The 26,681-nt window shown below is 41.0% G+C and overlaps 1 protein-coding gene across 1 annotated transcript in view; it reads right to left on the bottom strand.

Annotated features, from left to right (window-relative positions):
- The window catches only part of slit3 (slit homolog 3), a 227,285-nt gene that overhangs the window by 77,151 nt on the left and 123,453 nt on the right, over window positions 1–26,681 (bottom strand). The window contains exon 5 of the mRNA XM_079556106.1: window positions 8,517–8,588. Within this exon, the coding sequence (XP_079412232.1) occupies window positions 8,517–8,588 (72 nt within the window). The remainder of the gene's footprint in view (window positions 1–8,516; window positions 8,589–26,681) is intronic.

Here is a 26,681-nt window from a genome sequence, read left to right as displayed (position 1 = left end):
CTGGAGCAGCACACTCAGACTGTTTGTGGCTGTGCACCAGTCCATTAGTGCAACCACTACTGACTGAGGAATTAATGAAGGGACAAGACAAACGCACTGGCTCTGTTTTATCCACTCGATTTCAATAAATTATTCTTTATTTGCTGAAAATGAGTTCAAACAGCTTAAATATTCAGAAGAAATGATCAGACCAGTTTGTCTGAGAGGCCTTGTAGTATAAAGGCTGAATACATAATGACGAATAAATGGAGCTGGGCCGGTATATTTTATGTTATTACAATTTTGCATTGAGCATCAGAGTTCAACTTATTCTTTATAAATATGCATATTGGAGCACAAAATATTCACAAATTAAAAACACATTAAAACAATTTCAAAAATATATAGTCTGTCTGAAAATCAAGCAGGATTGCTTGTGCTATACGAGGCTGTTATTAGATTCAGACATATTGGGACAAGCTGTGCAAATGTGATTTACTTCAACACTAAGCGCTTGTTTGTATCTTAGTAAACAATGAATACATCATTATTATATCAGTATCTGTACCAGTGCAACACGGATACTGCCCTTGTGTGTTTCTGCTGAATATAGGCACAAAAGTGTCTATAAGGCCTTTACGTGTATGTTTTCCTCAGTAGCTATATAGGATGTGGGGCCATGTTGTCTGAGGGCAAAGGAGTAAAAATAATTCTCGGATTTACTTAATCCTGTGCCATCATGAAAATGTCTGGACAGAGCTTGGTGGAAAAATAATAGCATTCAAGCTCAGATGTATTTGAAGACTTCTCCAAAATAATGTGCATTTTTAATCTATGTTTTCCAACACGCCTCTAAACATGATGCATACCTGTCTCTCACTGCTCAGCGCCGGAGTTGTGCTAAGCATAAAACACGGGTGGAGACGGACAAGGCACAGCTCTGTGGCTGGGACGACACAATGTTCTCACCTCTCTCTAAGGCGCTGAGGCCATAACTCAAACAAACGGCCCCGACTGCACTGCATTGTGGGTAGGGGAGCGTGAAGCACGGAGGCGTTTTATGAGGAAGAGGATAGAGGAGACAATGGCGGTAAGGAGGACGGTGAAGAGGTAAAAGCCATGGGGTGGATTTCAATTCATTCCCAGAAAACACACTTCACGCACACTTGCAACACTGGCACAAATCACACATTGCATTTGCTCAACACACACGTTGCACAAACATATAAAGCTACAATGGGGACGTCGGGCATGGATGGATACAGCAGGGGGAAAATTAACTTTACCACAATAAAAAAGTGCAGGAGAGTCGGACTAAGGTCTAGGTTGAATAGGAGGATGCATTGAAAAATAAGGTGAATCTGCTTGTGCCTTATCTGGTGCACTCATTCTATCTCGGGCTGAACATATGGTACAGTATGTTGCAAATTGTAAATTATTAAAGCACATTTTGATTAGTGTACCCAAAATGGGCTATCCAAGCTGTCATTCGCAAAAAAAACGCAATGCAGGTTTACCGGAGAAGGCAAAATGATTGATGTTCAGTACTGGGGTTGTCAAACAGACACCAAACACAAAGTAGATCAATTGCATTATTGGCATCGTTGGAGTACCAATACATTTAAAAATGTGATGAAATTATCATTAAAAATACTTAATCTATGGTTATTTACAGCCTTTGTCCCACTGGTGTCCCCCAATAAGCAATCACAATATCTCTGCAGCCCAGTTTGACACCAATATAAAAAGTGGCAAAACACAATTTTGTTTCATAAGATTGGAATATTTCTTCATTACTGTGTTTATAAAATGACACTTTTCTCAGTGGCAAACATGAGGTGTCTGCATGCAGAGGTGTGCTGTTGGAAGAGCAGCTGTTATTAGCATAATGCCTGTTTGTCCAAACCTGACATGAGCAGACAAGACATGAGCAGATTACATTATACAGCAGACAAGATTAGCTTCAATATGATAAGCATGCGGAATTTGACAAAGATAAAAGCAGGAAACTATGATAACTTTGATCCTTGAATTGCCATACTACATTTGGCTCCGTCTTGTGTAACTGACTGACAGGCCAGTTTGGAGAAGCCGACAGGAGCAGCGGTCAGCAAAATGTATAGTGGGGGCTCTGAGGTGCACACAAACAGACATGCAGGGATGTATGGCTGAACTGTCGGCTTAGGTTAGCAGAGCGAGCTGGTAATTGTATATGCCAGCTTCTTGGCAGATTGAGCAAAGCATTCAATCTGATAGTGATCCATGTGCAAGTAGGTGTGTAGGCTTGTATGTGTGTGTATGAGGACGGCTGCCACAAAGCACTGAGGGTATAGAAAGCCAGGCCCTATGTACTGTCTACATGTTGGATTTATATTCTTCGTAAGAGGCCATTCACTTACACTGCACATGAGAAATTGGTCTGGATTCCATATGGTGATCAAATGGCACCGGCGTGACAGCCAACCAAATAATGGTTAAAGCAGTACAAAGTAACTTGCTTTCCGTAATAAATCCTCTTCGTAGTCCCTCTTGGGGTAATACAAGTGTTAATGGGCTGATTGCTGGGTCTTTCATCTCGCCCTGGTGTCTCTAGCTCTAGAAAACCACAATTTCAACTTCGCTGCCTACGGGTCGGAGGCCCCAATACACACTAATAGAATCACAAAGCTAACGGGCAAAGCTAACTGTGGGCTAGCACCACTTAAACAGTATTTACTGCCAAGCTTGAGTGAAAAAAATTATCTCCATTGTGTAATTGGATGCACAATATCCCTCTCTCCCTTTGTCTTTTCTGTCACTGACAAGTATTTACTCTCGCGGACAATTAATGAGTAAAAAAACGTAACATGCTACGACACCTGCAGTGGCGCTGACGGCCTCTAGGGGCATGAGTTACTTAGTACTGCTTTAAGCACTGTATTGAAATGAATCTATACATGAGTTCAAAGCGATGAAATACATGGACCAGTGCCCTCGCAATCAAGACTCGACAAAAACAAATCCATCCCTTGACTGGAGAAACTTCTTCAAAATGATGCCCATAGCGGCAAAAAGTTACGTGGCTGATATCCATTCTTAAGTGGATCTTCATGGTTCTTTAAATCATATACGGTAGCAATCAAAAAAGTGTTGGATGTAATAATATGAACCCGGTACTCATTTGAAATAACTTCTATATAGATATTGCTATGTAACATTAGGAGAAAAAGTGACAATTTGAAGATGAAACAGGAGAGATTTGTTATGCACTTCTGCCATCAGCATTACGGTACTTACGAACTTCTGCAGCTGAAATGGTTCTATGCGCCAAATGTGAAATTACAGTATGCTCAAGTTTAGCAGCACGTACCACTTCCAACCTTCTAAAACGTAAGAAGATATAGATTTTCAAAACAAAGCTTTTTCATCAGATCCAGAAACTGAAGCAAAACGCTGGATTAAAAATCAAAAGAAGAGTTCACAAAGTTCACTGGGAAGTCATGTAGCTTAACAGTTCATACTCCCTTAAAAGCGACTACACTCACGACATGTCTACAAACTTCTCTTTTGAATTTGTATAACGTCAATAAGTGTTCTTGATACTGGTGCATGGAGGAGAGGACAGAGGAGAAGTAGAGAGGAGATTTTGGATGGAGCAGGGAGTGAGGAGAGTGAGGCGGGTGAGACAGGCACTGAGACATATGAGAAAATCAATGCTGTGTCCACTTGGGACAGAATGTCATGAAGGCTTTTTTTCGCCGGCCGCTATAATGGAGGGTGAGCTTTTTACTGCATGAGTCACCTTGTCTAATGGAGGAAAGGATGGAGCGAGAGAGGGCCAACCTGGGAGAAGGGGAAGTGAATGAGGAGGAAATCTTCGGGCCATGTTGGGTGCAGGAGAATGGAAGTGCAGAGAGTGGGTTCAACGATACAGCTCCAGAACGTACAGGGGGTTCGAAATTTTAGGACAATATCTTTTAAGTTACATTTTCAGTGTGTCATAATTGCTGGACAATTGTTGGGTTATTGGAGATGATTATTATTAGTTATTCACAATGGGCAATGTTGGTACACCAGAGAGAAAAGGGACTATACCTAATTTTGAACTTTCAACTGTCAAAATGTGACGAAATGGGTATTTTTGCAGTCACGGCCTTCCTTCAGAGTCAATATGTGATGAAAAAGGTAAAAAAAAAACTTCTCGTCACATGTTGAATATTTGGGTTGAACATACACAACATAAACAAATCACAATATAGCGAAAACTTCATGCATCAGATTGAATTTTTCCACAAATGATCATACTTTTACAACATTTTTATGGGGAGAAAAAGACATTCTACCCTACAAAACAGAAAAAAATGTCAGGTATAGCTCCTTTATGGTAAGGCTTTTGTACGAGAAATAAAATGGTTCATATCTTTCCATCTCAATCTGATGCTTTTTTTTTTATTTGAGTGTGATCCTCTACACAACCACCACATAATACATACCTTTTGCATTACATAAATTCAAAAGCATTTGACATAATAAAAACTACATTGATTTTTGTTGTCCTAGCCATGAAATATTTTACTTTATTTATAAAACTGAATGAAGGCCTTATGGAGAACTTTCCCAATTACATTGTTTTTTTCTACAGAAATGTAATTCTATGAAGATGAAGTGGTACCGAAAGACAATGTCGGAGCAAAGAAAAAGTCTAAAAATACAATAAGGTAATGCAACGTGCAATTATGAGGAGAAAAGAATAGGAAACATCACAGGAACAAGAGAACTGCTGACACCAGAGAAAGCAAAGGCGCAGAGGAGAAGGAAGAGGTGCTTTTAAACACTAATGGTCCTAAGGAGAAATGAATGATTTTATATGCTTGAGTCACTCCTAATTTCAGCCCCTCCTCTCAGCCAAATGTAAGACGTCTCACTTTGTAGGTCAAAGCAATCTAGCAGAAAACATTTTAACTGAAGACAGACAATTTTACCGTCAGCTTTGATTGATAAGACTTTGGCAGGAAGTGGGGAGCATTAAAGAGAGGTGTTTAAAAGTGAAGGGCAGGTTGTTAATGGAATACAGTACATCGAAACGGCAAGGAAAGTTTGTAAACTTTCTTTGACGTTTGGAACTTGAAATAACTTACACGAGAAAAACACATACTCATACAATTTACAAATAAAATATGTTGTAAAATGTATCATGGGCTGAAATATAGACTCACTGTGGTTCAAGTATTATGAATGGTCAAGTGACAAACAGTGACAAAACAAGTACATTAGCAGTTCTAGTCTAAAGACCGTTTCCATTTATCTTCCTGTTGTCCAATAAAAAGCTTTTTAGCAGCACTTAGGGAGCATGCAGTGCTCTTAAGATTTGCAGAAAGTAGAATCAATTTCAAACTATTTAACAATTTTGTTAAATTGGAAACAGAAAGTCTTGCCCCTCCCTTGAAGTTTTGACCGTTCTGCAAGATTACAACTAAATATTTGTTGTTGCTGTTGCTGTCGTTGTTGTGGTTGTTGCAAAAGACATCAAATGGGATGGGTTAAATTCAGAGGACAAATTTCCTACGGGGAAAATAAAGTTTACAAACAAACAAACAAGGAAGGAGCAGCGACTCTATTCCGAGTTCCTCCCGGGTAACTGAGCTCCTCACCGGATCTCAAAGGGTGCGCCCAGCCACCCTGCGAAGGAAACTCATTTCGGCCGCTTGTATTCGCGATCTTGTCCTTTCGGTCATTACCCAAATCTCATGACCATAGGTAAGAGTGGGAACATAGATCGATCGGTAAATCGAGAGCTTTGCCCCCCGACTCAGCTCCCTCTTCACCACGACAGACCGATACAGCGACCGCATCACTGCTGACGCCGCACCGATCCATCTGACGATCTCACGCTCCATCCGTCCCTCACTCGTGAACAAGACCCCGAGATACTTGAACTCCTCCACTCCTCCAGATCCACAAAACACATGTGGACTGGTTGGTCGAACTCCCACGAACCCTCGAGCACCCGATGAAGGGTGTAGAGCTGGTCCAGTGTGCCACGACCAGGACGAAAACCGCATTGTTCCTCCTGGATCCAAGGTTCGACTAGGGGACAACGAATGGAAATACGCCCAAGGCTACAATCCGGTGTTAACATGCACTGTCCCAACCAAATAAACCAATAAACTAAAATAAACTAATTTACAGTTGGTTCAGAGAGTTGTTTGCTCACTTTAAATATCTATATTTTCTTATGTAGCTGCCCTGTACTAAAATCATTCACATTTACTTTCTGTTGCTAAAAGGCCTTCACTAACATTTCACCCTTCAACAGATTTCAAAATGTCATTCAGACTCAATACAACAAGTGCAGATTAATTTGAACATTTTCAGTCATCCGGCTTCAACATAAACATAGAGATGAGGGATGTGAATACTGTCAGTCGCCTGTCTGTGATGAACACGTAAAACATCAAAAGTGGCAATTAGGTAGTGCATAGAATTTAGTATGTGTTGTGTTGGACAGAGTGAGCTAGACACACACAGGCTGACCTGAGCACATGGTTTGAACCTCATCCTGAGGCACTACTTCTGCTGCAGTCCTTATAACCCCCTTTCAGCTCCATTTAACCTAGGGGTGATAATCTTCTTTACTGGCCATACTGAGAAAACCAACCAGACAACCCGGCATGACTGATAGACTCCGGCAGCTCGCCTTCTTTTTTACAGACATGCGTGCAACAACCTTCTTCGAAAACCCGCAATATTGCTGAATTTTACTGTCTTTGGTCCACTCGCATTGACTCGTTTGGCTTGGTGCGTGTTGCTGATTCCCAGGAGTCTGCCAGGATTCCTCTCTGCAGCATCAGGAGGGATTGATCGTGTGGTATCGATGAGGGGCATTGATCAGGCAGCCCATCGATCACATTATTGGTGATTAGGACGTCATGAATAAATGACAGGGAGCTATTGAGCGCCTGACGCCAGGACAAAACCTCTCAGGACAGAGTGAGAGCGAGAGGAAAGAGGCAAGAAGGGAGCTTCTGTTGTTAGACATAAATAGAACAATGTGTGTTTAAGACATGACTGCGGGCTTGTATAACTGTTTTACTACAACTACCTGATTGCAGGAGGTTCAGCACCATTAATTTATCATATATTGTACACCGACCCACCAGTTGAGAATCACAGTTTTACTGTAGGACCAAGTGTGATATTCTGCCAGGGCATTTTGTGAATACTGACACTATTTCTTGCATTTTTAGAGTACTGTAAAAGGAATTTGATCTCTTATTTGCATAATAATGTTTCTCAAAATCATTTTGAGGGCCAGAGGTTCTGTGCTGGAGGGCCAGATTTGGCCCGCAGGCCTGACGTTGCCTACCCCTGTAATATAATATAAACTGTATAATGAACAAAGTCGTGGTCAAACAACATTAATTGGCTCTACACATTTACTTGAATAAAAGTTTTAGAAGTCATTTGTTGCTGATAAAGGATTGGTGAAGTGACAAAACCCAATGTTCTTCTCAATAAGTCCACAACCTTTGCAACTACAGTAGATGTCCTTTCCATACACACACATGAGTTCACAATTGACGTGGAAAAGCACTATGGTATTTTCCGGACTATTCACCTTATTCCGCCCCGCTCACTTTTGCCACTTTTTGCTTTGTCTCGGCGCTTCCGTTGTACAGACATTTCCGGTCGAGCGCAAAGCCCATTCATTTAAACGGAGAACGAGGGAAAATATTCTCCGCTCAAATGTGATGTTTAGTAGATTGATTTGTGTAAAATGTCCAATGTTCATTTGCACCAACATTTCAACACTGCACAGTTTCTCAGCGCGGCCGAAAAACGGTTTTGTTTTCGCGTAGTGACTGATTTTATGTGGACTTCTCCAGTCCCATGTTAACAGATAGGAGAAAAGGCACAATTCATGGCGGCGCCCACGCGAACTTCCGGAATAAGGTGAATAAGTCGCTCCGGAGTATAAGTCGCACCAGCCTTGGCAACTACCTGGGCATGGAGGCGTAACTGCACCGGAGACAAGCCTCTCCCGGCATCAGGTTGTTCAAGCACCCACTCGTTCCTCTAACTGTGGCCATCAAGCTTTTATCCCACGATTGGCTTTTTATGTTCTGTCCATTGCAGTCCGAGTAACCACCGCTTTTCGCCTTCTCGCTAACTCTACACTTTATTTCTGTCGCTCAATTACCATTCTTTTTGATTTTCAGTGGTAGCAGATACTGGTACACTTGCCTAGAGCGCCCTGTCAGTACGAACATAATAAACATGTGAAATTATACATTTTGATATATAAGTCGCACCCAAGTATACGTCGCACCCCCAGCCGAACTATGAAAAAAAAGTGCGACTTATAGTCCAGAAAATACAATATTTACAATGAGTAATTATGTTTCGAGATCAGAGAGCTGCCTGAAATTACCTCGAACGATCAGCTCTTGGTTCTAGTTGCAAAGTCCTGTTCCCTTGAGTATTATGTGAATAAGGAGTAAAAGAGAACAGGAAAGACGTGAGATAAGTCTGGATAGAGGGTAGGTATCAGTACTTACAGGTTCTTGACATTGGTGATCCCTCGGAAGGCCTTTCTGGGAACAGCCTGGATCTGGTTCTCGCTTAGGTCTCTGCACAGACAAATGGACACACACACACACACATTACTGATGGTATTCCAAGGAGCTGAAAGATGTAGGAGAGTCAAACGGGAAACGGAAAGAAAACATTTGATCTATGGCGCACAGCAGTTCGCACACGGTAAACACAGACACACACACACACACACGCACAAACACACGCAATTACCCGACAAAGGCAGTGAATAAAAGGAGATGGAGAGAGGCAGAGGATGGAGTGACATTTATGATCAGGGAGACAATTTGAACTGAAGAGCTTCAAAGACACCAAGATCTGTCAGGAATATAGCTGGCACGAGTCCGTGCAGCCGCTGCGGCGCATGTGTGCGGAGATACGATGAAGAGAAGGCCACTGGCACCGAAAGAAAGCATCAGATATACCAGGCTCGCTGAAGGTAAAGTAGTTCATTTAGATTCAGAAACCGGCTAACATTTTTTTTACATTCTGAACAGTGACCTATAGAAATGAGGAAAAGGGGCTCTGCAAAAAAATCTCTGCCTTAAATACATGCAGATTGAATGCGGAAGAGAATTTTCTATTCAGTCCAGTTCATTTATATTTATGAAAAACAAATGTATGACAGATATCATCTTAAAGTGCATGCAAGCATAAAAGCATTTGGAGGTAATGTGAAAGCATTGGACATGGGCCAATGCGGGATACGCTGTGAATCACTGATGTCATGAACAAAGAATGTAATATATTTGTATTGCAGATACAACTTCTTCCTGGGGCATCGATACTCGTGGTGGTGGCGGGGAAGAGGAAGATGCAAAGAGGATGAGGGGGCTGGTTGTCCTGCTGAGTTGAGGACATGCACACACAGTACTAATATTCAGGCAGTGTTTCTTTATAGATAGAGAAGTTAACTTCTTACCCACTGCCTTCACCGAGTGCATTTTCTCCAGTCTAAAGGTTACATCCTATAGGCCAGTGTAATGCTTCATTTGAAAGCTAAGATCTGCAGACTAATCTAAATGGATCTTATTTCCTTGCATTGTTGCCGTGTTGTCTTTGGTTTTTTGCCATTATTTTTCATTGCTTTTTTGTTTTTGTTTTTTTGGTAGCTTTTTCGTTGCCTTTTCATCCTCGTTTTGATTTTGTTGCTATTTTGACGCTTTTTTACAAGAAGCTTTTAGATTTGGGTGGAGCCAAACTGGAGAAAATGTGCTCAGTTCAGGTGGGGGTTAAGAGGTTAACACAACAACTCCATCCATTCCCTACGGTTCATGAGCCAAACAATTTCTGACACTATACAAGAGCCCAGCCTTAACTCTATTAGTGTTGTTTGTGAGGCATCAGGCCTGGCAGGCACACGGGGTTCAGCAAGCACAACATAATTACAAAGAGAGGAGGACATGTATGAAATATCAGAGCAGCTAATCATGACGTAGTGCTGCCAGTCAGGCCCGAAGTGAACGCACTCCCCACTGCGGGGTAAATGTATACGGCTAATCAACAGCAGCGCTAGCTACGTCCAAACACTAATCACAATGCATTAAAGCTGGAGCCAGCGGAGGAAATGTACTTTTAACCACGGACTGCTTGAACTTGAGCAGAACAGAAGCACGTGGAAAATACTTTTAATTTTGACTTCCTTCCACTTATTTTATTACTGCAGTCCTTATAGTGAAGGCATATGGTACTACGTCAGTGCCCATAGATGCAAACTCCTGTCATCAAGAACCTTTAGGGAATAGGTGAAAAAAATGTAACCCTTCATTTTGAATAAGTTGAAACAAAATGAAAAAAGCATATCACAACATCTAATGCTATGTGCTATGCTGATACCAGTAATAATATAATATATAGTCTTATAAGTAATTGTTAATTTGTCAACCAGTGACTCAGGGAAGCCTCCCGTTTCCAGATCTTGTGTCAGGATTTAGGGTTAAAACACCACACTGGGTCGTGGAATCAAATCCAGGGCCTAATTGCAGTGCGGTGAGTGTGCCTTGACTCTCCTGAAATGATCAACTCCACATAAGTATCTCTATATGGTGATGTCATCTGGTCCTGCCTCTTCCTAACACGAGGGAGCGTTCCCCCTGCATTGTTCCACGCAGTTATTATGCTGAATGTTAATTGCCGAGTCGTGTTTGGAAAACAAACAGCACACAGTCTCATTTTCTCGGACTAACAAGGTTTCATCATTTTGGACGTGTCTCATTCAGCGCTGTGTTTTCTGGCTGTTTCCCTTTGTTTGACGAGAGATGAGAGCCTTTCTCCAACTCGTCTCAGCGGGCCCTGATGGGAAAAGTATGTGCCTGGCATTGTCTATGTTTAAAGACAAAAAATAGAAATGACATGAGTTCTTCTGTGCAGTTTCGCATTTTGCTCGTGGTAACGCTGGAGAACAAAAGGGCAAACGTTCAACAGATGAGGATGGTATTGATATTCAATGCAAAAATACTAAGAACTTTTCACTTATTTTCGCTTAATCTTTTTTTTTTTTGTCAAGAAAAAACATAAAAGTTATCGAGCATTGCTTTGGATTTGGACCTTGTCACTACAAAAGTCTATAATCAAAACTAATTGGCTTCCTCACAGAATGTGTGAATAAAAATGTAATTTCAATTATTTTAGCCTGACAGACTAAACTGTTGGTTTACTCGAACTGTCAAAAATAATGGTCTCCATAGATTTTCAATGTAGAATGTTTTTTTTACAATCTTGTAAAAATGAAAACAAACAACTGGACATGTTTTTGGCAGTTTTTGGTGACCGCCACATCCACTAGTTTTAAGTGTGGGCGTTGGTGAAGAAATCTTGTATGTAACACTATTTGTTACTGAATATTGTCACTGGTACTGTAAATCCACAAATCAGGGCAGGAAGTGACAATAAAGAGACAAGTTGAGGATTTTTTTTTAAACCATTTTATTAAGACATCGTAGCTGCTTAAAGGTTTATTTCAGGATTTTTGTCATAGGGCCTCATTTCCTTGTTATCTAGAGTTTTGTTGATTTCTGGATATATATATAGATACATATTTTAATTGATGCAGTCCATATATTTGAAGAGTTTAGTGGTGCTAGGCTAGTGCTAGGCTAGCACATGTCTATGGTAACAGCTAGCCTGCTTTAAAAACAGTCTGACCCAAGAACAGTGCACCTGAGGCAAATCACTTTTAACACCAGACTACCGATATCGAAAGAGTAATTTTTAAAATATAATTTACCTTGCATCACAGGAATTACTGCATTTTGCATATATCGATTTTTTTTAAAGATATTTTTTATTTAAATGTGCACCTTACTTTACTAACCCTAATCTTTATTGAAGGGACAATGTACAGAGACATTAAGCTCAAAGAGACAGAGATGTAATGCAGCAGATAGCTAGTTTTTAAATAGCTAGTTTCCATCCGCAGTCCCTGGTTACATCAAAATAAAGAACACTATCAGTCAATCACATAGTCACATAACATTTTACCAATCACACTACATTTCATTCTGCATAAGTTCAATAGCCTTTCCTATTTACAGTATTTAAAATACAGAAAAATAACTCAGTACTGCCCCCAGTGGTTCACAATGAATAAGCAAAAGCTACATTTTGTCAAGAATAATGAAGGACCTAAAACCAGCCCCTGTCTGTCCTGGCAGGTTTGGCCTCTCAGCAGCCACTTTTTCAATTCCCCAGTAAAAGTACTATAACTTGTTTGATTTTTGTATTCATTTGGGAGATTCTTTGATGGCTTTATATGAAATATACATATTGGAGCTTTGTTATACAGTGTTTATGTGTACATTTTATAGTGAGTTCAATAAAACTACTCGTATTTGGCTTTGACTAAACATTTCATTTCACAGCTCTCACAAAATATCGGGATATACTGTATGTCGTATGTCGATATTCAAGCTAAATATATCGGGATGTGACTTTTGGTCAATATTGCCCAGCCCTATTTTTAGGGACTATTTTCTAGCAGATCACTCCGCCACTGCGTAGCTTACAACCACGAAGCTGATGCTGCTCAAATACAAGTTGTTTTAAATGTAAAATCTCTAGAAATCCACAATACTCTGGATAACTAGGAAATGAGGTCCTATGTCAAAAACCCTGAAATATCCCTTTAACATCATCAGAAAATACTGTACAGACATTTTATAAGCATCTAAAACTCTCACAGAGAATATTGAATTGAGCGATTGCCAGTAGGAGACTGGCCTGCCATCTCGTAAAGGACACTGGCTTGTGAACCGTAACAACAGGTAGACATAATATCTAATTGTTTAGTGAAATGGCTTGCACACCAATGCACAGCACAATCCTCCATTCTTCCACATTTCGATGATTAGATTCAGCCTTCTTGGTGGCTCTCTATTGCCACAACATTGCAGGCAGCAGGCAATTAATCTTCTCAAAATTCTATTAAAGCGACGGAAGGCTGTGTGAATAATACATCAGCTCTATTAGGATGACAAATTCTGTTAAATTCTTGCGATTGTGAAAACCCTGTCTGGGAATGGAAACGCTTTCGACAAACAGAGAAGCGATAAGAAAAACTGAGAGAGACAACAAGAATCCGAGGTCAAAGTCCGAACAGCAGCAGCAGCGGATGAAACTGTTGTTATGTCATGGCTCCTATAAGTGCTGTATAATTGATTAAATCTTAACCAAATCTTTTCCAGACCGTGCTATTTCAACACACGCTGACCCCCCACTCACGCTTCCAGCTATCCCCATCGGAGGCCTCTGTTCCCTGGGCGCAGAGCCTCTCGGTGGCCCCTGAGAGTCTGGAGGGGTTGGTGATGACAGTAAGGTTATCCTCTGGGGCATGTGTGTGTATGAGTGGGTGGGGGTGTATTTTTGAGGTAATACCAGGTTAGTGTGGAAGCTCCCAGCTATCACCTACTCCATATTGGGTTCCATTATTCATGCGCGCAGAATAATACCAGAAGAAGGGTCAGTCTGCACGGATATTATTGTTAACCCTTTCACAAAAGCCGTACTACACAATGAAGCATTCTTGAGAGAAGACAGTGATGCATAGGTACACCTTACCAGGCCTTGTTAATCAATCATCATCTTATTATATCCCTTTTTTATTAAACTTCACCACAGCGAACCAGCTGAATGGTGTTTTTGGCACATTTACACCAAATGCCACATAACTGTCAATGTGTGGGGGAAAAATGACCTTCTAGTTCAGTGCTTTTTACTCCAAGTATCACTTAACCTATAAACTATAAACTAGCTAGTCTAAACTTGGTCTTTAACAGGACTAAACTAAAACCATGTATACGATTGGACTAGACTATGACCAACCTCAAAGAACACAAAACCTTAACCTTATAAATTAAACACAAGAAGAGCTTGAGTCTCACATTTGAACTAACAGTGAGTGGCTCGAGTATTTAATATTCCGGTTTTATCATTGATCGTATAAACGCAGTTTCTCGATTATAAAAACCCCAAAATAGCAGTTTCCCGGTTTTGAGAAACACAGATTTTCTGTCTGTGATTTTCTGACAGTCACCGGGATATAACGGCATGTATAAGCTATTTTCCGGTTTTAAGGAACCCATTTCTTGCGCATGCGCTGTTCATTGTAAAAAAAACATGGCGGCCGCGAATCCGAAGAGCTCCTGTTCCTGGAGTCAAGAGGAGACTGAGTTCTTTATTTTAACCATGAATGACCTAAAAGTAGTAAATATTTAAGATGGAAAGGAACATTGTAATATGGATTTATGCTAAACTGTTGGCGACCGTTTCAAGACGGCTGGTTTTCAACCACAACACAGAGCCAGATAAAGTTTTTCCTCCTCAAACTATCAGTGAACTCCATCAGCTCCACTGTCTCCCTCCAGCCCCGGCTTCGAACTTTCTCCCAGAGCTCCCTGGTCTGCTTCTGTGATAAAGATGGCCCCAGGACTGGTAAAGGTAAAAAATTATCCACAATCTGCTGTCGCTGTCATCTGCCATAGTTCAGGATGTATTGGTTGAGCCCAAAGTGGGCATCCAAAAGAACAAGCCCCGCAATAAGCCACATATTTATGCTTTTAATACTTTCACAGTATTATGCTCAAAAATATAATGTATGCGAGTGTGCGGACAGAGCTTAAATACGAAAAGCCAGCTTTCTTTATTTGATCATGTAAACAAGGGATTTGAGGTTCCCGATTTCTCAGTGTCATATAAACACCATATCCCGAAACCATATAACCGGAATATGGCTAATAACCGGGAATCTCGAGCCCTTGTAAATACACATAGTGTTTGTAACAATATTCTATACAGATCATAATGTCATTATGTTTTAAAATAATTGGAAAATACGTACTTGAAGAGCACATCAAACTATATTTTCCACATATTGTACATAGACAGGACATGTATCAGAGTCTGCATGTCTAGGTGAGCGAGTGTTTTTCATTTAAGAGAAGAATGACCAATGACCCTCGGTTGGACTCCAGGATAAAGGAAGAAAGACAGACACCAGCAGAGGGGAAAAGGAGAGAAATTAGACTGCAAAATGTAAACGTTTCAAAAGCATGTGATCTACTTGCTACGCACTGTATTTTATAACGCCGATGTGATGTCCTTGTGATTGTCCCAACATAAAATCATCTTTTTTAATGCCGAGGCTGCAGTTTGCTTTCCAAAGTGTATATTGTACTTGACCTGTTCCTGATTAACTGTTCATGTTACTTCTGGACAACAACAAACACATGCCTGTACATTTTATGAAAAAAAAACTTCTCACTTTTTGTTTGCCTGCTCATCTTCTTGTATTGTATTTTCTCCTTTGACCATTTCTCACGGGGGCTGTAACTGCATTTGATATTGTTCCATAAAGGGAGTAATAAATATCGACTGCTGGCAGGCTCATATCACTCCTGTTTTAAAGGCTACACTCGAATGTGGGATAAGTCAAGCAACTGAATGCAATGACACATGTCCTACTATATGTGTTGGCTGCGTCATTACATATACTCTGCTATGTACAAACAATGAGGATCAATACTGTACTGACTACAACAATGCACTACATATTTTAGTAATAACATGCACCCACACATTGATAACGCTCTAAATGTTGGACCTGTATCACACAATGCCGCCTGTACACGTCGGATTCCAGCCCTCTTCTTGCTGTGTCTGTATTTCTGTGTTTTCTCTTCTGATTCCGTGCCCTTGCTCCGTCTTATAACCCCTTTGCACCATCCTCTCTCCTCCCACCCCCCTCTCCTCTCAGCCTGATTTAATTAAGAGGGCGCTTTATGAATAAAAATCTTGCCCCTCACTATTGATCTCGGTGAACGGGACACTGGCTGTCAGACTCTAGCCAGCCTGGGACTGGACATCTACGCACCTCACATTCCCTATGAGATCTCTTAAAGTGGGGCGAAGGTGGGGTCACGCTGTGTTCGCCGTTGCGGACTGACTGTATGTGGGTTTTCAGGCAAGGTCATATTATATACTGTACTCATAGTCATTAAGGTTAATGATATTCCGGGTAGTGGGTTGATTGTGGCCCCGAAACCCACCCAAGCTGTGAAAATAACACAGAAAAGCCCCACCCGGGAATCAAACACTAGAACCGTGTACAGATGTCCATACTGTAATCAAACTAAGCGCTCTCGAATGCCCTCCTGGGTCCTCGCGCATCCCCGTTCTGCACACACACATACGTCTTCATACACCCCCTGCATCAGCATTATAAATGGACATTGTCTGCACTTTTTCTTTCTGTGCCTCTGCCGCTGCTCTTCCCCCTTTCTCCCCATCCTTCTGTGCGCGCCTGTAAGTATCTATTATGTTTTGTCGATACTGTAATTAAATTGGACAGCTTAATGCAATTCTCTGTGATCCATAGGCCTTTATGGATATAAAAGCTTTTCTGGCTCCCCGCCCGAAAGACGTCCAGCAAATTTAGATGAGTTACTATCAGAGAAAGAAAAAAATCAGTCAGAGAGGTTAGGGCAGGGATGGTCATTTGTTATTGGCTAATTTAGTTTAATGTCCCCAACGCCATTTTGTTTCTCTTATTTGAATGGGGGTCTAAGCGGTATCACTACTGTTCTGTTAGTTCTTCCTTTTGCTCCCGGTCTTTCTTTGGCTAAGCGATATCACAGGCGCTAAGGGACGTTTATGGAGCTAATAAAACTTCAACAGAGGATCAAGAGGAGGCATTATGCCGGACACACAGAGAAGAGATAGATAGAGGCGGAGGAAGCCGGATTAACCGCCGCACGACAAAAGACACAGCCGGGCTTTAGCGGGATAGATGGAGGGGCCGGAGAGTTGATAAAATGGGCCGACAGCTAAAGTAGTTTAGTGAACCGTTTGGGGACCCGCAGTTAGCAACAATCTTGTTTGCTGATGTCACATGACAAAAGAATGAATCTGTCATAGAAGCCCTGTTACAAGGTGCTTTGGAAAAATAAAAATCCCAAATTGTTTGTACTCTTTGAGGCTTTGTATTTGGTTCTATTCTATGATGATGAGCATCTTTGTAAAATGATCATTTCAGATGATTTAACAAAGCACACGGATTGCCAAAAAAGGTTCATCAATGGTAAAGCAAATAGAATTAAACATGCTGGTTGCAACTGGCTTAGTCTCAGATGTTTTATTGAGATCACTCAAACTGAAAGCTTCTGAAGGTCTAGCAAGGATAGAGAAAAATTACAAATGTATGAAGGAAAGCAGCGCTAACTAATGGCAGGTTCATCCAACCACTTTCCAGCAAGTCAGACTACTTAAGGAGCAAACTTTACTGTGAAAGGGACCAACTCTGCAATCACTGAGGTACTCATTCTGAACAGCAGCCTTCTTAAAAAGCCAGTCTGTAAAAATTGTGCTTTTGAAATTTGATATTTTTTTTTTTTTTAAACAAATAGCCATATAAACCCAGCAAGAGCAAATAAGCATCTATTATAACACAAATACAAAAGTGCTAAATGCCATTACTTCAGTGACTTTCAGCTTTGGGTGTAAAACTCCTTCACATACAGTATCATACACCAATATGATACTGTATTGAATATATGCTTTCAATTTTTAATTCATTAAATTTTTTATCTAATAACTCTTTTACTTATACAGGTGCTCGTCATATAATTAGAATATCATGAAAAGTTCATTTATTTCTGTAATTCAACCTTAACTTTGAAACCAATATATGATAGACTCATTACATGCAAAGTGACATATGTCTTTCTTTGTTATAATTTTGATGATTATGGCTTACAAGCTGAGCCATAATCATCAAAATGATAACAAATAAAGGCTTGACATATGTCACTTTGCATGTAATGAGTCTATCATATACTAGTTTCAAAGTTTAGGTTGAATTACAGAAATAAATACACTTTTTCATGATATTCTAATTATATTACGAGCACTTGAAATCATTCTTTTCTCTTCTCTTATGTTCTCGCTGTAATATGTAAATATCTTATATACAGGATATTTATATGTCACATTGTATTGCCTTTGTTTGTTCTCCTTCTATTCTATTCTATTCTATTCTATTCTATTCTATTCTATTCTATTCTATTCTATTCTATTCTATTCTATTCTTTTCTTTTTTTTAAGTATCATACACCAAAACACAAAGTCATTTTGATGTGAAGGATAAGCTTTTTTCATGACTTTTCCTGGTGTCTTCTCATTGAAATTGACCACATAGACACAAACAAGTGGATTCACTAACTGACAGATTTATATAGAGCCGTGTCGCCTTCCTTTAAGAACAATGAACCACTCTTGAATTCCTTGTGAAGCAAGTGCTTCTTAAACAAAAATGGATCTGAGACATTTCACGCTACAAAGGATTCAGACTCTCAATTTAAGAATGCGAAAGCTCCTTGACTAAAAGGATTTGTTCTTTAGAATCCCCTAAATTGGTGTGCTGCCGAGTGATCGGTCTTAAGTATTGTTATTCCACTTCCCAAAATGAAGTGTTCGAATCAATAAAGATTTTGTATGAAGGCAAAAGACAAGCCGGGAAGTCATTTGGAGCAGTGCATTACAGAATAAAAGCAGAATAAAAGATAACCAGGATAATCGCATGTGCTAAATGCCTGAGCAACCTATTAAAGTACGCAAGGTGCTTTGTAGCAGCTGGATATGAGAGAGGGAAAGAGGAGGAACAATGAGCGTGAACCTGGCAACCCACGTTTGACTAGAACTCAACAGCAACAGCAACAGCACGGACCCACAGTTCTGAGAAATGGACTTGATAAGGAGAAAAACAAGCACGTGCTTTTAGAAATGTGTACATGTGATGTGGGTAGATATTAGGGCTGTACAATATCAGTCAGAATGGTGTTCGTCTTGAATGTCATTGTGATATATTACAAAATCATTCCATTGAATTTAAAATCAAAATCGTAAGAAAATATGATCAAATGTTGTCAAAATAAGGTTAAACAACGTAAAAATTATGTCTTTGATCTTGGCTGTGTTTGCAAAAATAAATAGATGTAAGATTTTGCGATTTGTTGTCTTTTCGCAATATGTGTATACACTGTGGTACCTAATGTGTAATATATTGTGGAACCCAAAGCCTAAGTTAAGTTTGTCTTTCCACAGGATGCATGCATTGAATATATTGCAGTAATTGTAGTTTTTGGTAACAGGTAAAGTGTGGCAAAGTGTGCACCAAGTGGTAAAGGCTGCTGCACATGAGGCAGAACAGTTCTTTCATCAGCTCTGACAATTTGCTGAATCTCTCCTTTCCACCCTGAAATGTCCTGTCAAATAGACACAGGTGAAAAATCCCTTAAAAATGTTATAATGAGTCATACAGAGCTGAACAATTGAATACACTTATTTTACACAGAACTGTATTTGTATCTCCAAGGAGGAAAATGAAGCAGGAACAGCAAATTATACAGCTTACTTTCTTCTTTACGTGTTAGCCATCTGCATTTAAGGTAGATGATCCTGCTAAATGAATCTAGTCTTAGCTTGCAGCGAATGGTTTCTGGATCGTCACTGATTCGCCAAATGGGGAAAGAGTGAAAGGACAAAGAACACCGCCATAGCTGGAGCCAGGCCAAAGTTGCTTTATAAGAGTGAGCAGGCACATGGGGGTGTGGTGGGGAGAGGGCGCGAAGTAAGTTGCCGACTGTGCAGTTTTTGTTTTATTATCATCTGGGGAGCACATCGACACCCATAAATAACATGCCACAAATTAGCAGATTGGATAGAAGAGGGGACCGGTTGATATATGCGCGCTTGCCAACCCCCCCCCCCCCCCCCCCCCCCCCCCTCCCACCTCACTGTGCGTCTTTAAGGTGTATCTGTTGGAGTTCGTCTCAGCGGAACTCGCAGCGGGTCAGCGTCGCCATAGTTACCGAGTGGCCATTTTGCCGTGGGGCCAATTAACTGCGGAGCGGTTGGAAACACAACAGAGCAATGCAGGTGTCTCCACTGGCCTCGGCTTTGCAACAGTGCGGCTAAAAGGGAAGAAAGATGATGTCTGTAGTTGTGAGCGCAGACAGCAACAAACAAGACATGCACAGGGAGTTTGCAGGGGAGCAGGGCGCCTTTGTAGCGTGTGTGGGTAAATAACAGGGTGGCCCCGGACACAAGTTAGAGCCATCACCTACGGGATTACGCGAAACCTGTGACATCATGTTACAAAAACAGGACATGCTGCACAGCTCTACAGACTTTTTCCTTATGTTCAGACTCAAGAATGCAGGAAATGTGATATAAAAATTGCCTGCCACAAAATCCCTACTGATTGAGAAAATACCCTCTATTGATTGAGGGTATGTTCTGTAAATGTTAAAGCATTATAATTACAATCCAATGATGCTTTTGAGTGTTAGCCATTGAATGCTTTTGTAATTGAGTGAAATACAAGAACAGATTCTTATGTTTTAGCACAATAGTGAGTAAAGTGAGTGTGAAGTAGGCATTCCACAGAAAGGTAAGGGGTGAATTACGTCAACATGTATTCATCATGCGCAAGGAAAGTGAACCCTTTTGTGCAGATGTCAGAATTGACGCAGCAATAAAATTGGCATTTAGTTCAGCCACACTTCTTATGTTTTAGCGGGTGAAGTGGATATGAAGTAGATATGAAGTAGGCGTACCACAGAAAGGTTAGGAGTAGCATATACAGTTGTGCTCAAGAGTTTACATACCCTAGCAGTATTTTTTTTTTAGTTAGTTGTGGTGAAAAAACAGTATTTGCTCTTTTTATATCATAATGAGAAAAGAAAGTACCAAAATGACCCTGATCCAAAGTTTACATACCCCTGTTCTGTGTATTGCCCCCTTTAACATCAATGACAGCTTGGAGTTATTTGTGGTGGTTGTGGAGAAGGATCTGTGTATAATCTAATGGTAAAGCGGCCCATTCCTCTTCTGTGGAGATGACAGAGCTTACAACACTGTAGTGAATTGATATACAATAAGGCCTAAAATTAGAAATTAAATTCTATATTTCTTTAAGATATTGTCACTTAAAAGCTATAGCATGGTCCTTTCAGTTCAATGTTAAATATTATGTCTGTTAAGCCAGACTGTTTTTGTTGTGAAATTCACTTTAAACAGCCTTCTATTTCCTCAAGAACATTCCTCTATGCTCTGTTCAAAACCCGCCTTCAAAAATGCAGACGTGAAGCGAGTGGGTCGTTCGCATGTGGTTTCATGTGTCCGAAAGAAGTTGGTGAACTAAAGTGATAGTGATGGCTAACAGAGCTGACTGTCATCCTGCCTCTGCGCAGCGCCGGGCTAATTCCTCTGACACAGTGTGTTCTACAATAGCTACTGGCTGCTGTCTCTTTAGCCGCGGGCACTGTCTACCCCACTCAGTGCATGTGTGTGTGTAAGGGAGAATGATAGCCAAGCTGCAGACCGAGGAAATATAAAAAAGCATTTGTGCGCATGGTTGCCATGTCGTCTCCAGGCACTAATCAGTTTAGCGCGGCCATGATCTGGTTAGTGGCAGTGAGTGGCTAATGTCATAGCTAGCAGGAAGGCAGATTGTGTGTTTGTAAACGTGTGGCTGCATTTGAATGTTAGCATAAACTCGTTAGCGGTGCAAAGGTCCTCCCCCCAAATCACTTGCGTTATTGGATAAGTGGGATTGCACCTGCAGCTATGGCACAGTTTGCTCGCTTTCTATTCAGCGCGTGTAGTGGAAGGGTGTGTCGGAACAGCAGCGCGCCCATTAAGGCCGAGAGATTAGAGTGAGTGGATCCAGATTCAGGGGCTATTGTGGGTCTCCCGCAGGCCTTTCGCTGGGCTCCGAGGGGAACGGAGCAGACAGGTGCAGGAAATGGATTTGCGGCTAATTTGTGTGGTCAAATGTGGGTTAAAAAGCAAATTGGGCTTAACAGCTGGACACAGTGGGGGATAACAAAGAGCCCTCCTCTGACATTAAGGATTATACTAAATGAAGATGCCAATTAAATGAAACGTGTTTGTTTACTTGGATAGTATTGTATATATTTTTTAATGGAAATGTCCTGTGCACTTAATATTTACAAGCAGCACAGATATAGAAAAAAAAAAAGAAGGCGTTTACATTTAGGGGACATTCAAAAACAGGAAAACCATTGAAGCAAGTGTTTAGCTTAGGAGCACAGCATTAGAATAAACACGGTATCACTTCTTCTTCTTCTTCTTCCTGCTGCTGTTAATTCTAAACATACCAAATGCTTCTGTTACAAGAGTAAGTTGATGTGCATTGTCAAAATTTAAAAAAAATCCGTATTTTTTGTAAAGTTCTGTATCCATAGTGTCGTTCCATTGTACAACTCTCCTCCATTACTCTATAAGATTTTTTAGGTCTGCCTTGAATTCCCCCATTATCTCGCGGTGTTATTTTATGTGGTACGGTCGGTCTTGCATGCAGATGAATTGTAAATGTGCTCCAAGCTGTCACGCCGTGATTAAAATGGACACGGCGATCAGCAGTTTTGTCACACGGACCAAAGTACGTCTAACTCAGCGGCTGCCGTCGTGAACGATAAGACGCTGACATTACAGGAATGATGAGCACTCATGACTCGCTCACACGCATGCATCAATATACACCAGCGCATTTTTCTTTTTCTCTGTCGTCTGCTTAGAGGCCTTACATGTCTGTACAGCTGAAGGACACATTATGAGGGGAAGCCTTTGAAACTTGGGGGAAAAGTCATTGAAAGCGCTAGGCCAAGCTATTATATAAGAACTGTCCTCTGATCTAAGCTGCTGTTTTCACACAAAGCCATACAGCGCTTCTACAGTCAATAAAAATACAAATGGATGGTTCGTGAATGCATGCATAAACTGATGATGGCTCAGTTGGTTCACCATACTTTTATTCATAAATGGGTGATGCAATTTGGTTGATTAGCTATATATGCATACAAAAAACAAAATGGAGGCTAATTATTTGACCAGTGAGTGTACTTCCCGCGACAGCAATACCTGCTGCAATGCTACGTGTGCCTCCCTGACAGAAAATGGAATACCCGGGCTTTTTACATCAATTTCATCTGCGCGTCCCTTGAGTCACCATCATTCTCACTGAATTCTGCTCCAAAAAAGCGCCTTGTCTAACAGCGTGTAGCGGTGCCTCAAACATTGTGATATGAAAATCATTCATGCCCGGGGGAATATATGGCAGACGAATAAAGAATGGATGTGGACAGAGCGGAATTGAACCAAATGTACCCCTCCCATCTAATCACAGCACATCGCAAATCACAGGCCGCCACTAATTCAGAGGTGTCCAGGCACATGCCGTATGGTTAGTGCGTGTGTGTGAGGGCGCTGTGTGCACGCCTATTACTGTGTGTGAGGGAAGGAGTGAAAGATGATTTAGGAGTAATGAGAGCCGGTAAAATCATAGTGCCCAGTGGCATTATGGGACTAAATCTAATCTGCTAATGGAGAGGAGGGGTGGGGGGGCGTGAGCGGGATGGGGGAAGGAAGGGGGGAGGAAGAAGAGGGCACAGGAGGTAGAGGACAAGGAAGGAAGCGGAAGGCAAACGTAAGACAAGCTTAAGATTCAAATTGGGATAATTATGTATGAAGTAGTTGCTTAATGTATTAACTAAAAGTATGCATTCTTAAGTTTTGGATGTGAAAACGAGATCAATTGGTGGCAGCAGGAGTGGCAATCTAATCACTACATTTCACTCAGTTAAATACTAAAACTTTTTGCTTCGTTAGATTTTTTTTTTATCACCGTGGCATTTTCTGTGTCTAGCTGGTCATTGGAAGCATGTTTTTCTTTCAATATCATCCAAAATGTTACGCAATGTACCTTTAATTATTTATTCAAATAAAATTGTGGTTCTTAGTGTGCAGGACGCATTAAAACTTTACAAAAAGAGGGAGTATTAATAGAATATAAAAGGATGTGACAAAGCAGTAATTCAAATGACACAGCCAAAAAGTAGGAGTAGCGGTGCACACGCAGCTCTCTCTGCCCAGACGCTTTTGCGACTGTGAGCATTCAATGGGAAGCCCGCTGGAGTCAACCACACTGGAACACACTGAGTTAGGATCTACATTTTCTAGCAGTTGTTGCAGCCAGCCCGCGAGTGACTTTTATTGCGTTTATTTCTGATATCTAGTCTAATTGCTAGTCAGGAATATTGTCCAGTGTATATGTCCAGAATGTGCACCTTCAACCTTATGCAAGTGCACACACAAGAATGTTATGAACTAATTACTTTACTGTTTGGGATTTGCTAAGAGGAGCCGTTTGTGTGATTTAATTTGCTTCTAAGGCAATTCCTCAGACTGGAATTGCCGCATAGATCTCATGGTTAAAGCCTAAATAATAATAATAATGCATTGGTTTTATATAGGGCTTTTTGGACACTCAAAGACGCTTTACATTGCACTATTCATTCACTCCATACTCGGTGGTGGTAAGCTACTCTTGTAGCCACAGCTGCCCTGGGGTAGACTGACGGAAGCGAGGCAACCAGTCTGCGCCATCGGCCCCTCCGACCACCACCACTCACTCACTCACTCACTCACTCACTCACGCATTACATTACTAGGCTTCCTGGTGTTCCTAAACGGTCTCCCATCCAAGTACCGACCAGGCCCCTGCTTAGCTTCCAAGGTCTGACGGGATTGGGCATAGCATTGGCGGTATGGTAAATATACATTAAAAATTATTGTACCGTGAGCCGTAGTTTAAGTTGTGTAAGTCTGAAAGGAGGGGTAGGGCCTTATAAGTTATAACTAACTTCTTCCTACCCCCTTTGAGCAGCACTAATACCTCTTATGTTGTGAACAATTCTGTATGTTATATGTATACTATACCTGTATGCATCTGTTGCTCAAATAAACTAAACTAAAAACAAAACAAACAAAAAAACTAACTGTAATGCTCTTTGAAAACAACACTAAAATGAATACTGAAATGTGCATATCAATAGCATCGTGCGTTTAAACCAGCGCATTCTCGTTATCTGTTTTCACGTCACATCTTGTCAGGCCCAAAATAATAATAATATTGACTGCTAAACAAATGCAAAGCAGAAAGGCGCACCTAATGCGGCGAGAAAGTGGTCAAGGACACAGTGTGTATGGGAGGTGAGTTTAGAGAAATAACCTGGGGTGGAGGCACAGAGAGGGCAGCACCCGGGAGAGCACAATCAGCACATATTGCTATCACATGTTCCACGCTAAGCTCTCCCACACATACACAGGCTGTATACATGACGTATGTCCGCCACACACACGGACCGAGCCACAGCACGTTTGGGTACACACACACACACACACACACACACACACACACACACACACACACACACACACACACACACACACACACACACACACACACACACACACACACACACACACACACACACACTCGAGCAGAAGGCAGCCATTCAGGGGTAATTGGGCCAGACTGTTAATGTTTTCCAGAATAAAACTACATCAGTCTTTACAAGGCCAGGCTAATTTCACAACTTCATGTCTTTACCTCAGCAACATGGGTGATGACCACATTAGATGCTCCCAAACAAGATGCGTCAGAAAATAAGCTCAAGTATATTGATTCCTCAACCTTTGGTCAAATATATTTAATAATTCGTACTGATTGAAAGCTTGCCAGTTGAAATAGACGTTTTAGGTCGGGGGTTTCAGGTGAAGTCCCTCTGTGTGGCAGTGGTTTGTCTTTACTTGGTTTATGATCATGATGGAGCTAAGGTGGGTTACATTGTGGACAGTGTAGATGGAATATCTAAAGCGGAAAAAAAAAAAAACACTCCTCAACAAACTTAAAGAAGAGCTAAGTAACTTGTTTACATTAATAAATCCTTTCCATAGTCCCTCTGATGATCTCCATTGTGTAATTCAGTTGTGGCACAATGTACAATATCCCTTTCTCCCTTGGTCCTTTCTGTCAGAGTAGTATTTATTCTCACGGACAATTAATGAGTTAAAAAAAACGCAACATGCTACTACAGCTGCAGTGACGCTTATGGCCTCTAGGGGCATGAGTTACTTAGTTCTGCTTTAAGCCTAGTGAAACAAAACAATCAATGTTTGTAGACACACTATCCGTGTTCATGAATGATACAATGTGAATGAAATGACTGGCAGCATCCACGTGTGGTTCAACAGAAACCCAAGAAAGAATTGTTTAGTTTAGTTATCAACCCTTCTGATTGTATTTTCTAAATGGAATACTGATTTAATTTAGCCCAGGCATGGGTCAAAACGTCCAATCATAACATGGGTTCACCTTGTTCTGTTTGGGTGGCCTCCCCAGGCATCAAGGAAACATATTGGCAGCCTGTCATATTGTATGAAATGGTCCTGTATCATATGATATTATTTTAAATCATTTTTATGACTCACATGCCTCTGATCATTATTGTTTATATGGCAGAAAAATCAACCTCAGGTCACAGCCGTATAAACTCTATGCTTTGAGTCCAAAAAGTGCACCGAAAAACCTCAGCAATCCACTATGAGCTGCACAAACAGAGCGAGGCCGCATGGCAACTGCATTATCTTGATAGTAAACAGGACCCCAGCAAATTACTGTATCTTAGAAACAGCATCAACACAACATCGAGCCAAGGGTCCAAAACATACTGCGCTCACTAACTGCTATTGGCACATTACCGAAACTTGTA

The sequence above is a fragment of the Gobius niger genome (genome assembly GCF_951799975.1).
Source record: "Gobius niger genome assembly, chromosome: 5".
Lineage (NCBI taxonomy): Eukaryota > Metazoa > Chordata > Actinopteri > Gobiiformes > Gobiidae > Gobius > Gobius niger.
This window is presented reverse-complemented; position numbering and strand designations above follow the sequence as displayed.